Source organism: Fringilla coelebs (genome assembly GCF_963513975.1).
Source record: "Fringilla coelebs genome assembly, chromosome: 3".
Taxonomy (NCBI): Eukaryota; Metazoa; Chordata; class Aves; order Passeriformes; family Fringillidae; genus Fringilla; species Fringilla coelebs.
Window position 1 is genome coordinate 4,143,122 of NC_140030.1, and position 13,773 is coordinate 4,156,894.

At 44.7% G+C, this 13,773-nt stretch overlaps 1 protein-coding gene and 1 long non-coding RNA gene across 2 annotated transcripts; one reads left to right on the forward strand and one right to left on the reverse strand.

Annotated features, from left to right (window-relative positions):
- Window positions 1-2,633: 2,633 nt before the first annotated feature.
- LOC311151477 (gallinacin-9) lies at window positions 2,634-5,344 on the forward strand (the record flags this gene model as incomplete). The annotated part of the gene is made up of 2 exons (XM_084201957.1): window positions 2,634-2,753; window positions 5,211-5,344. The coding sequence occupies exons 1-2, from the start codon at window positions 2,696-2,698 to the stop codon at window positions 5,342-5,344; spliced, it is 192 nt and encodes a 63-aa protein (XP_084058083.1). The 5' UTR covers window positions 2,634-2,695.
- Window positions 5,345-7,298: 1,954 nt separating this feature from the next.
- LOC311151282 lies at window positions 7,299-13,533 on the reverse strand. Its single transcript, XR_014615992.1, has 4 exons — window positions 13,448-13,533; window positions 9,647-9,737; window positions 8,997-9,130; window positions 7,299-7,749 (listed from the first exon to the last, which is right to left on the reverse strand). It is a non-coding gene; the product is annotated as an uncharacterized lncRNA (long non-coding RNA).
- Window positions 13,534-13,773: the final 240 nt, after the last annotated feature.

Sequence of the window (13,773 nt, forward strand, 5' to 3'; positions counted from 1 at the left end):
GGGTCCAAGATCCCTTTCCCTGCTGCCAAGCAGTCTTCAAGGGGGCTGTTATTCCCCCCAGGAACATTTATGTTTCCCTGGAGGGAGCCTGGACCTGGGAAAAGCATTGCTGCCACTCTCCAGCTGGAGCTGGGGGAGGGAGATGAGGAGGCTGGAGCCATTCCCCCTTTCCTTCCCTCTCCCTGGCATTGTTTGCTTCCAAAGAGCATTGAACTATCTGTGGCATCATGGCCCAGCAGGGTTTGCTCAGCAGCTTCACTCCCCAAATTAAACATCCCTGCCCCTTGTGCTGCCTGGGACAGGCAGGAGAGGGAGATTATGCAAGGAGTGGACAAGCACTTTTCCCTTTTCCATTAAATTCTGAGGGTTTCCTTACAGCTGACTGTGTTTTAAAACATCAGAGACTGATCATTTAAAACATGACAAAGATCATGGACTCCACTTTTTTTTCCTTGTTTTTGTCTTTCCAGAAGTGAAGCTGAGGGTGCAGGTGGATAGGCTGCCTGTCTGAAACCTTGGGCAGGTGCTCAGAGTGATTTGGGTTGTGGGGTTGTTTCCATGTCCTGAATCACAAATGACTGGATCCCTATGACTCCCTTAATAGAATTCCAGGCACACAGGGACACAGAGTGATTTAATATAAAGGACTGAACCCTTGAAACTTCTATGTCCAGGTGGGAAAGGGAGGAGAGGCGACAGCAACAACCTCAGCTTGTTCCTCTGGCTCAGGCTCTGAATGTGTGTGTGAAAATACCCAAGTGTATTTTCATGTGTGTGAAAATACAGAGCCTTTCCCTGAACCATCACTGCCCCCTCCAGCTCTCACAGCTCCTGGCAGAGCTCTGAAGGATAATTTCCTCACCGTGTTCCTCAAGGATGTGGGCTCTATGAAGTATGGGTGGGAATTAGTTTTCTTTGCCATCTGTATCCTGTTGCCCCTCCTCATCCATGCACAAGAAGATTTTTGCTTGTTTCTAACCCTGATATACTGAATTAATGGTTTAAAAAAAAACAACCTGAAGCCTTTCCATGCCCTCCACCCAACCTGCAGCAGCTGGTTCAGCAGGCACAGACCTCTCTGCCCTCTGTGAGCAGTCAGAGCTGACCCCTGCTCTTGCTCTTCCTCATTTCAGTTTGCTGCTCTGGCTGAAGCAGTAAATAATTAATCTCCCTCGTGACTTTGTTTCACTGATGATTTTTGGTTTGTCCTGTTTGCCTGAAAAAAATGTTCACTTGAAGTTCCTGTATGTCACAGGAGTGGCATTTCTTGGTGACAGGTACAAGGGTTAAGGGACCTTTACAGAGTTCTGGTGACACTTCCTCTGGTCCATTTTAGATAAGGCTGGACCTTCACATGCATGAAAAACAAGCATTAGATTTTATTTTCAGATACAGAAATAAGTAACAAGGTGATAAGAGAGGTGGAGACACCACACAGAAGTGGATTTGATATGCTGAATCTGTGAAATCAGAGAGATGCGAGTCTCTTCATAACCACATTCAGCAAGGTGACTGACAGCAAGGGAAAATGTCATTAAATCAAGAAAATTTGGGCAAGAATGAGTAATTTTAGACACCCCTTGCAGACTAGATTTGGGAAGAATTTTCAGACTATGATATCATTGATTTCAGAACGGATCTTAGGGGTTGCTGGAGGGAATTAGGATCAGTCTCCTGTGATAGATAGCATGGCACAACACACAGCAGTGTCCCTTCCAATCCTTTCTGTTTAATGACTTCTGTGACATTTGGTACAAATACGTGGCTAAAGTCACAAATAAAAGCTACAGAGCAACTGAGCTGAGTGAACCATGCTGGAAAACCTCCTGGGGGTGCCAGTTTCATAGCCAGGAGGAGGAACACCCATGACCCTTTCAGCCTTACTCTGGCTCCTTCTGTTGCAGCTCTACAACTCCAACCCAAGCAAGGATTAAATCTCTGATCCTTTCCTGCATTCGTCTCCATCATCACAGAATGGTTTGGATTGCAAAGGACCTTAAAGATCATCCCATTCCAAGCCCCTGCCTGGCTAGGAATATTTTCCACTATCCCAGGTTGCTCCAAGCCCTGTCTAACCTGTCTTTGAACACTTCCAGGGATGGGGCAGCCACAGCTTTTCAGAACAACCTGTCCCACTGTCTCACCACCCCTACAGTGAAGGAGTTTTTCTGAATACCTCACCTAAACCTGCTCTTTCAGCTTGAAGCCATTGCCCCTTGCCCTGTCACTCCACACTCATCTCCAAGGAGGCGTTTTCTCCTTTGCACACCCTGCCTGGTGGCTGAGGGGGAGGACAAGCTGGCACAAGACCATGGCCAAGAGCCACAGGGCACCATCAGTTCTGCATGGTTTACAGCCCTGCAGATCCCAGGAACCCACCTCCCTCCTGCTCCAATCCCCTGCCCTCCCTGGGCACAGCCCACCAGCTGGCACGGGGCAGCCAGCAAGACGTGCTCATGGCTCAGGTCGGGCATCTCCTAACGTGAGAGGTTGCAACACCTCCCTACCTCACCAATCTCCATGGGAACAGGGCAGTGACCTCTCTGTTCTCCAGGCAGCCACTCCTCCACCCCCCTGTTCTGTCCCAGAGCCTTTATATGCAGAGGCACTGCCTGTGCTCGGTCTCGGACAGCTTCTGTTCACACTGGTGTTGTCTCCATCCCTGCCAAAGCTGCCTTGCTGCCAGCTGCCAGTCATGAGAATCCTCTTCTTCCTCGTTGCTGTTCTCTTCTTCCTCTTCCAGGCTGCTCCAGGTAAGGCTGAAGAGAGATGAGATGGAGGCTGAAAGGGTGAAGATGCAGAGAAGTTCATTAGATCCCAGTGCTGAGGGTCAGGTTACCTCTCTGCTCCTGGAATCCATGACTTTCCTGTTAGAATTCCCCTTCCCTGGTCATTATCCCAATTTTCAAGCTATCAATTCAAGGTTATTGATATTCATACTGATGGTTTCTTTCTGGCATATCATGACAAGATGAAAAAAAAAAGGATGGTTCTGTATTGACCTTGGTGCCAGAAAAGGTTTTGGAGCAGCTCATCTTGAGTGCCTTCATGTGGCATGGACATGTACAGAACACCCAGGGGATCAGGCACAGCCAGTGTTGGTACAGAACATCCAGGGGATCAGGCACAGCCAGTGTTGGTTCATGAAAAGCTGATCCTGCCTGACCAACTTGATCTCCTCTATAACGCGCCCCATTTAGTGGATTAGGTACCTAGCTGGATTTTGCTAAAGCCTTGACACCATTTCCCACAGAGTTTTCTTGGAGAAACTGGCTGCTCATGGCTTGGATGGGTGCACTGTTCACTGGGTTAAAAACTATCAGGGTGGCCAGGCCCAGAGAGGTGTGGGGAATGGAGTTAAGTCCAACTGAGGCTGACACCAGTGGTGCTCCCCAGGGCTCAGTGCTGGGGCTGGTCCTGTTTGATATCTTAATGAATGATCCAGATGAGGGCACTGAGGGTAACCTCAGCAAATTTGCAGATTGCACCAAGTTAGGTGGGAGTGTTGATCTGCTGGAGGACAGGAAGGCTCTGCAGAGGGATCTGGACAGGCTGGATCCGTGGGATGAGGCAAGTTGTGTGAGGGTCAAGGCCAAGTGCTGTTCACATCAACCCCTGCAGCTTCAGGCTGGGGCAGAGTGGTTCAAAAACTGGAAAAGGCCCTGGGGGAGCTGTGGCAGCAGCTGGACATGAGCCAGGTGTGCCCAGGTGGGCAAGAGGCCAAAGGCACCTGGGCTGTGCCAGCTCTGGGGTGGCAGCAGGACCAGGGCAGTGCCTGTCCCCTGTGCTGGCACTGCTGGGACACATCCAGCCCTGGGAAAACTTCTGGGACAAGAAGGACACTGAGGGGCTGGAGAGTGTCCAGGGAAGGGAACGGAGCTGGGGAAGGGGCTGGAGCACCAGGAGGGGCTGAGGGAGCTGGGAAAGGGGCTCAGCCCAGAGAAAAGGAGGCTCAGGGGGGACCTTGTGGCTCTGCACAACTCCTGACAGGAGGGGACAGCCAGGGGGGTTGGGCTCTGCTCCCAGGGAACAGGGACAGGACAACAGAAAATGACATCAAGTTGTGCCTGGGGAGATTTAGATTGGATATTAGGAAACATTTGTTCACCAGGAATTCTCCAACCCTGGCACAGCTGTCTGGGGCAGTGGTGGAGTCCCCACACCTGGAGGGATTTAAAAGCTGTGTGGATGTGGCACTTGGGGACATGGGTACCCCAGTGGTGGCCTTGGCAGTGCTGGGGATGGTTGGTCTCACTGGTCATGGAGGATCCAAGGATCCTTTTCCAACCTGAACAATTCCCTGAGGATTTTATTGAGGCAATTCTTAGAATAATACTAAAGATGTAACCCAGAACATGAGAGCTTTCTCTTCTCACATCGTCATCCACGTGTCCTCGACTGTGTATTCTAGATTAGGACACCTCCTCTGGTTTTGGGAAAAATGTTATCCTGACTGTTGCTTTTTGCCTGAATTCCATATTGGCCACGTGCATTAAGTGGGTTTGGAGCCCATGTATCATTCCAGGCTATTTGGGTGTCTTTGAAGCAGCTGAAGGTGCCACAATTTCTTTTGCAGTAGTCTCAAATTTGTACCAGCTTTCTTACCCCATCAAATGTCTGTCTACTCAAAGGAATAAATGTAGAACCATTGAGATGAAATCTCTACTACATGTTTTGAGATTGCCTTCTTGGCACCACAAAATGTATTATTTATATCAAAACACCCTGTGGCCCCTGAGATGGCTGCAGGACTGGTACAATTCCAGTAGAATTTCTGGTGAAAGGGCCACCAGGTATTTTCTGTCTCTTCATAAAGATTATATAAACCACTATAATATATATTATATTAATAATTATGTAATATATATATTTATATAATATTTATTATATAAATCGCTACAATCTTCATAAGATTCTATAAAACACTACAGGGCTTTTTCATTTAAGAGGTAAGGGAAACCAAAGTAAAATCAGCTGAATGACATCAAAAACATGTAATCCTTGAACAATATGTGATCAAGAGAAAGGACTCAAGAGCCACTGGGACAAAGTGGTAGAAATGTTAGAGACCTGATTTAGAATAAAGCTGTGATGCCTTTCAAATTAGGGATGGAATGCAATTTGATGACAAAACCAGGTAAATCTCATGCCTCAAGTCTCCAGCCCTCTGCCAGGAGAACCAAACATGAATTTTCCCTATTTTTTTGCAGCTTACAGCCAGGAAACCGCTGACACCCTGGCCTGCCGGCAGAGCCGGGGCTCCTGCTCCTTCGTGCCCTGCTCTGCTCCTCTGGTTGACATCGGGACCTGCCGCGGTGGGAAGCTAAGATGCTGCAAATGGTAAGAGAATTTCCTCTAGGGAATTTCCTCTAGGGAAGGGCTGCTGCACCAAAAGCAAGCAGAATCACTGGGCTTTTCCCCTTTTCAGCATCAGAACCCCTTCTCCAGCCCCCTACAATATCCAAAAAGTACCTGCTAGTTGCCGGGGTTGGTGTGTGGTGAAAACAAAACAGAGTTTTTGTGGTGTTGGAATATTCCAGAGAAAAAGAGAAACTGTTTGCAAGAATGGCAGGACAAGGGGCAATGGCTTCAATCTGACAGAGAGGGGGTCTGGATTGGATGTTAGGAAGAAATTTGTCTCTTTGAGCATGGGGAAGCCCTGGCACACGGTGCCCTGGGAAGCTGTGGCTGCCCCATCCCTGGAAATGTTCAAGGCCAGGTTGGGGGGCTTGGAGCAGTCTGGGATAGTGGAAGGTGTCCCTGGTATTCTGGGGCATCAGCAGCCACAAGTGAGCAGCTGTGGTGTGTGCTGAGAGGTGACAGCCCCATTCTGTATTTCATCTGGGTTGTCTTATGGCCAGAAGCACAGGGCCAGCTCAGTCTCCAGCTGTCTTTACCCCCATGTGGTCCCCGATGTCTCCAGCAGTCTCAGATGTCCAGGTGTAATTTATTTGTTTGGTGGATGAGCTAAACACCTGAATTTTCTCTGCAGGACCCCCAGCTCCTAAATCTGACACCTCACTGACCACTCAGACAGGAGCTCTGGACATCTGAGACATCCCCCATCTCTGGACATCGATGGATCCTGTCCTCGGTGCCCTGGGAGCCTTTCCCATGGGGGTGGAGGCCCTCAGGAGCACAAGAACATCTGAGGAGGAGTTCTTGTCCAACAAAGATATTTGCAGTTTCAATTCTAATAAAAGCAAGTTCTTGTGAAACCACGTTGCTGATACTTGCTGACGTATGTCAGGGTGGATTTTGTTGATTTTGTTGTCTATAAAAATCTGCCTGTAAATGAATTTTATTTAACTACCTTAAGTCCATGTGTCATCAAGTCCTGTTAAATCACCCTGTGTTGCAATGATTTATATGGCAACATTTATATTAATGATTGGAAAAGCATTAGACCCCATTCCAGCTGCCATTCTAGCCCAGAGCTGGGATTCAGGAGACAGGCTCAGTCCCCTGCTCCTCTCCAGGGCTGCATCTGCCAACCAATCCTGAAATATTTGGAATAGAGAGAAACCCCAGGCTGGCAGAAGGGCTGGAAGCTGCATGGCCACATTCACCAGATTCTGCTCCTGCTGTCTCTATTTAGTGTAGACCAGCATCATGTCCATGGAATTTAATTTCTCTGGATCCCAAACTGGTCAGGCTGTTTTTCCCTGCACTGCTCTGTCTGGAGGCAGTGGGCTGTGTGTCCATCAGCCTGGATTCTCATCACCAAGACTCATCCCCTCCTCCCTTCCCCATCCCCAACACCCTCAGTGCAAAGGCCACAAGGATTTGGGACAGGGGGTGACTCAAAGTGTCCTTGCTCTCCATGCCAGGAGATCCTGGATGGATTCAGGACTTCCATGGATGCTCAGCCTGATCAGTTGGTGCCAGCTCTGCACTGGCCTCATCACACTGGGTTTGGAGAGTCACAGAATCGTGGAATGTTTGGCTGGAAAAGGACTTTAAAGATCTCCAGTTCCACCCCAGCCATGGGCAGGGACACCTTGCACTGTCCCCCGTTGTTCCAAGTCCTGCCCAACCTGGCCTTGACATTATTCTTGGCCAAATTAATAATGATTAGGACAAGGACATATTCCTGACACATGGGTTTGTTTTCCTCCCCTATTCTTGGGTAAGTTTTCCACAAGGCACATCTCACACTGATTCCAGGTGAGACCCTCCAACAAAATGCACAGCAAGAGAATTCCTCACAGGAATAAGGAGATGGTTCCTCAAAAGGATAAGGATCAAACACAGATCTTCCAGGACAAGTTCATTAAAATTTATTGAGATGTGTAGACTATGAAATATAAACACCTTAGCTGAGCATTCTGGCATTACTCACATTATTGCTGACTCCAAAAGGAAAATAAAACAATAATAACAATAATAAAATAACTGTTCTGAGGGCTAAAGGAAGAATTTTGCATCTTCACATGGGCACAGACCCCTGCATGCTGGTGACCTCTGGGACAGATGTTGGTTGACACAATAAAATTTCAGCAGCAAAACATTTTTGAAAATGAAAAATATTGGTCTTTTAAAGAAGTGCTTTGGAGTTTCTTTGGGTCATTAAGGCTGTTTGTGGAGGGGTTTGTTCTTTCTCTGTTGTTCACATTGTGGCATGTGCCTGTATGTGTCAAATGCATATTTTCTACTCAGAATTCCAGATTTTCCAGTGAGATGATACATCCCTTAAATTGCCAGAAGCTCTGGTTAGCCCATCTGTGATGTCAGTGGTCACTAATCATACTGCAAAACAAAAGAGCAAAGAAACTTTCAGATTTTGTACTTACAACCAGGAAAGAAATTAAATAAAATGCACAGAAGGGCACCAAGGGCTGATATTCCTGAATCCACCTCTTCAGGATATTCACAGACCTGCCGCTGCTGAATTTTAATCATAAATTGCTTTTCTATTTTAATTAATGATGAATTGACCACAATCTGTCCCTGAAGCTTCCTCCTCCTCTTGGAATTTTTGGTATGGAAAAGAGTTTCTGCTGCTCAAGTTTTGTTTTTAACATTTCTTGCTGCTAATATTGAACAGACTTTAAGTAAGAGCCTCCAAAAATAAAAGTGTCTGCAGCATTTTACGGGGAAAAAAAGAAAGAAAAAGAAATGTTAGAATTAGTGGAGGCAGAGTGTAAATATTCAGGGATATTTGTTGCTGCAGTTTCACACTGGAATAAAGATATGGGGTAAACTTTAGGATTTCAGTAAGGAATTTGAGGGGAAAAAAGAATAAATTAATCACAGAATTAAAGAATGATTTTGATTTGAAGGGACCTAAAAGACAATTTGGTTCCAACTCCCTGCCATGGGCAGGGACACCTTTCACCAGACCAGATATTTTGATTTTGTCTAGAAGAGGAAGTTTATGGAACTGCAGAAAAAAAAAATCTGGGAGAACAACATGACTTTCAGGCTGTTATTCTGACTCTGGGACCAGGCAGCCTTTGCAAGGTGGAACATGCAGGTTTCCTATGAATCTGACCCAAAAATCCCAGGTTTCAGGACAGCATGCACATAGAGAGACGTGTCCTTTGAAGCCAGTGCTGCTCATCACGAGCAGCTTGAACCAGCCAATGGGAACAGCAGCAAAAAGAGTTCATTTCTGGCTAATTAATTCTCTCTGCCAAAGAGGTTTCACTGTGATCATTCCCACGAGGCTGCACCATTAATGCTACAGAGGGAAGCAGTGAGGAAATCCTCAGGAAATCCTATATCTAAGTGTGCAGAGTCTCTGCTCTTTGCCAGCTTGTGCTGGAGGAATTTTCCATCTAAAGGGCGGACTGGATGTCCAAAAATGAGTAATAAATGAGTAATAAACCCCAAGAAATCCCTGGAAATGTTCAAGGCCAGGTTGGACGGGGCTTGGAGCAACCGGATCTTGTTGAAGGTGTCCATGATAATGGGGGTGGAAAAGATGACCTTGAAAGGCTCTGTCCAACCCAGGCCCTTCTGTGGGTGTGTGATCCATCACATCCTGGACTCACCACGGTCCTACAGCAGGGAATTCCCTGCTGGCAGCTTCCAAAGGGTCTCCTGTGGGGCGGGGGGCAGCCTCGGCTGGAACAGACGCCCCCAGCCTGTCTGCACTGCGCCTCGGTGCTGGGGACACGCAGGAACCCTGGGCACAATGGAAAATAAACAAAGCAGAGTTGGGATTTCCTTCCCAAAGACCAAGAGCAATCCAGGTTATAGCATGGAAGCTGTCTTGAAGTTTACCTGCAGGCTGGCCACTTCCACACCGTTAAATTCCCTTATTTTCCAAACTGAGAGGGTTCAGTGCATCCGATGGACCCAACTGGTGTCTGGTCACTGTTAAAAATGTGCCCAACACACTGGCAGCACTTTAGGGAAAAGGGACTAAGCCCCTTTATATTCTATTTCTATTTCTATTTCTATTTTTATTTCTATTTCTATTTCTATTTCTATTTCTATTTCTATTTCTATTTCTATTTCTATTTCTATTTCTATTTCTATTTCTTCTATTATTTCTATTTCTATTTCTTATTTCTGTTTCTTCTCATTCCTATTCCTATTCCTACTCCTCTTATTTCTACCTTTTTTATTTCTATTCCTATTTTTTCTCCTTCCTCACAATTTTCCCTCTGCATTTCCTTAGAGTTTATTTAACTCTTACCTGAAGTGCCCTGGAGAATTAAGAGGAGAACAGCAAAGAAAAAGGAAAAGATCTTCATGTCCAGATTCAGTGCCACCAAATACAACAGATACTAAGAAAAAACAAAAAAAAAAAAAAGAAATGCATTAAACCTGCATTTGTCATCACCCACCACAAGCACTATTAATGAAAAATAAGCTTCAAATTTTAAATAAAATTGGCATTTATGTAATAGAGTAAATGTTCTAGAATGAATCTACAGCAATAACAGTTTTTAAGGAAAAATAAATTTGAAAGCATCCTGTATAAGATTGATAAAATGTATTTATGACTATAAATATTTTTTTAATTCTTTTTATTTGAGAAACTCTGCTGAATCTGGTTGGGATGGAGTTAACTTTAATCATGGCAGCCCATATAGTGCAGTGCTTCATGTTCAAAGGAAGTCACTTCATGACTAAAATTTCCATTTTATTTAATTAATAACTTAAACTTTTCCAATTTATTTTAATACAAACACTCAAAAGCTTTAATAACTCAAATAATGGTAATTTTTTATCTTACAAACCAATAGTTACTCCTTGAAATATCTTTACAGAAAATCTAAGTAGCCATCTATCCATCCTGGAGGCCCTGGATTGTCTCTCCACCATCATTTCTCACTGAAGATTCCAGCTACCTTTGGAAAATAATACCAACTAATTTAATAATTAAGAATCACCATCACTGAGTATAACAATCAGCCAAATGCATGACTGAAACACCAAGCACTGACCATTTCAGATATTCATGGGGATTTAATTAAGCTGTGATATTCTATGTCTTGGATGATTAATTTCTTTTTAGAGAAGCAAAATATTTTATCAAAAATTAGGTGTTTTTCTCCTCTTTGGTTGAAATTGGTGTGAAAACTGCACCTTTAGCTCACCCAAGGGGACATGAGGAGAGAGGGGCCAGTGGGTCCTACCTGGTTCCACCCCAGGGGATCTTCACAGAGTGATGTCTCACCCCAGAACAGCTGTTTTTATACATTCTGTGGGTGACAGAGCTGCCACAGACCGGCTGGCCAAGGACATGGACCTGCCACAGCAATTCCCAGCAGCTGAAATGTCACTTCCCAGCAGCTGGTGGGGGACAGTGACCTCTGGTGAACTCCCTCCCCTTTCCCTGGAACATGAGTTGGCCCTTCCCAAAAACGCCTCACTCCGCCCCGGTGTGTGCCCAACACATTGATCCCTCGTGGGCAGTGGGAAACTGTCAGACAATCTCCTTTTCTGACCCAGAGATGGATTTTTAAAGGCTTTGATTCCATTTTCAGTCCTATGTGAAGGGTGAGGCAATACAGATGTTGTCATTCACGCCATCACAATCAGAAGCCAACTATTTCCTAATTACAAGACATTATAAGTGTTCCTTGGCCTATCAGCCTTTTGCCACACCATGCTGTAGATGCCTTAAATCATTAATTCCAGGGAAGCATGTCACAGTCATATATTCTGGAAAAATCCCTTTTCTTCTCCTGGGAAGATGAGAAGCCTCAGAGAAAAATGAAAACAATAAATATCTGATTGGTTTCTCCTGTGTTTTGCTGCTTTGGAATGTGTTTGGAGATTGTTTACCAACAGGTGATTTTTTCATTGGTTTCACGTGAATCATTCTGACTTATTGGCCAATCAAGGTCAAGCTGTGTCAAGGCTCTGGAAAGAGTCCTGAGTTTTCATTATTATCTTTTTAGCCTTCTGTAAGTATCCTTTCTGTATTCTTTAGTATAGTATAGTTTAGTATTCTTTAATATAATGCAGTATTATAAAATAATAAATTAGCCTTCTAAGAACATGGAGTCAGATTCATCATTCCCTCCTCCATCTGGGCACCCCACTAATGCAATAGAAGCACCCACCTCCACACAGCCTTTCTGATGCCAGGTGGCCAAAGGAAACAACTTCCACAAAAATATTTTGGTCAAATATGCGCCCTCTGAGGATCTGGACTACAGAAACTGGGGCAGCCCTGGTTTAACCTGAACCCCAAAGGAATCTGTGAGCCCAGATGTTGTGTTTTCATTGTCATACCACCAAGAAACCAGGGAAAAAACCCAACATTCCTTTACTTCAAAGAGCATTCACCTACTCAGGTCTCTCCCAGAAGATGGCAATGAAGAGCTAACGCTGAAATTCCCCTCCAACAACCTTCGTCACTGAAGAGTACAGAAATTATTCTGACAGTGGGGGTTTATGGATTTTTCTCCTTAATTATACTGATGTCTTTTGATTCCCAGAGCTGATATGTGAGTGAATGATGTTTTCTGACAGGCCAGACTCAAAGCCCTCCCTGCTCTGCAGTCTGCTGTGGAGTCCTGGGATGGACAAGAAACCACTCATTGCTCTCAAAATCAAATTGGCAGGACTTGAGGAAATGGAATGAAGCTGAGCTGGGGGAGGTTTAGGTTGGATATCAGCAAAAGTTCTTCACCCAGAGGGTGACTGGGCATTGAACAGCCTCCCCAGAAAAAGACAGCTATTTAAAATCCCAGTCCTGTATATTTAATTGGAAGAATGTGTATATTTGCTTTACAATGTGGAAGAGCATTTGTTTCTGTTATTTGGATTTTGCTTTTGTTTTTTAAACGACTCAAAACTTTTGTTTTTTAAATCACTCAAGTGATGAAATGTAAAGAAGCAGAAATAGACACTGTGAATATTAAATGTATAAATGAGTTTCTAGAGGCACAGAGCTCTGAACTGAGGTTTTGGGGTAACCTCCTGAAAAAGAAGTTAAAATAGGATAAAATTATTTTTTCTTCCTGCTTTTCCACTTTGTGCATGTGCCCCCTGCCCAAAGTGGAACAAAACAAATCCAAGCTCAAATATCAGGATTTGGATAAGATCTTTAATTAATTTTATTTGTTCTTATGATTGATGGAAAGCTTCCTTTAAATATCTCAAATACCATAATTAACTCTTAATTCCAACATACTGTTATTGACTCTAAACACTGTTTTGGCCACTCATGATTGCAGATGTGATACATTTCACCTGTTTCCTGGCAGTTAAACACATGCAGTTAAAGAATGGATATTGCAAATCAATTAATATTGCATCCTGAAAGCATTTTGATGGTTAAATGTCTTACTCAGTTCCCTGTTCCTGGGGTACTGCACAGGACATTGTGTGGAGCCCCCAGAATTATGTTCTCCATGCATAAACATACATCTGCATGCCTGTTCATATAAATCTATAAATATTCCAACAGAAACAGAGGCTGAATTTACACAACTGCTTTATATTTTATCTTTACTGAAGAACATGCAAATAGAGAAGAATAATCTGGATATTCTAACCTATGATTTACTCAGCAATAGTCAGGATATTAATTTCAGTAATTGTTTATTTAAACATAGACTAATTCTACAATGATATTTCTTACTCTCCTGTTTCTCTACAGCTCTCATAGCAATTCCACACTAATGTATATATATTTTTATATATATTAGTCAATATATTTATACATAAAGTATTGTTAAAATTAGTATGTGGAAGGACTCCTCTAAGTCCCAGCTGATTTTTTATCACTCAGCACACCACAGACTTTGTTCCCAGTGAATATCCAGCTCTCAGTTCCTTTGCCCACACCTAGACCAGTGCTGTCTGAGATGTCCCTGTGTCCCATCCCTCCTCCCTGGCTTGCTCTCCTCTCTCCTGACCCTTTTCCATGAATCCCAGGAGGAGACCTCAGCCAGCCCAGAGCACCCTAAATCACTCTAGGAGCTGGTGTGAAGGCCACTGGGCAAACCCTGTGTGTCCACATGTCACCTCATCTTACCTGTGACAGTGGGATGTCCCCAGAGCCTTGAAGCAACGAGGATCCTTCACCTTCTCTCTGCCATCCTCTTCCTCCAGCGTCCTCTGTGCAAATGACAGGAAGGATGACAGACCTTTGGTACAATTGCCCAACGTTTGTCCTCACAGCACCTCCCCACCTGCCAAAAAATGGCACGAAATCCACGTGGGAACAGCCCTGCTGTCCGTCCAATGACCTTGGACAGCCCCGTGGAAATCTGCCCAGACCTGACTTGGCTAAACCCTGCCTGGAAATTCCATCTGCTGCCGGGGATTTTGAGCAGTGATGTGGAGTGGGCTGCCCCTGAT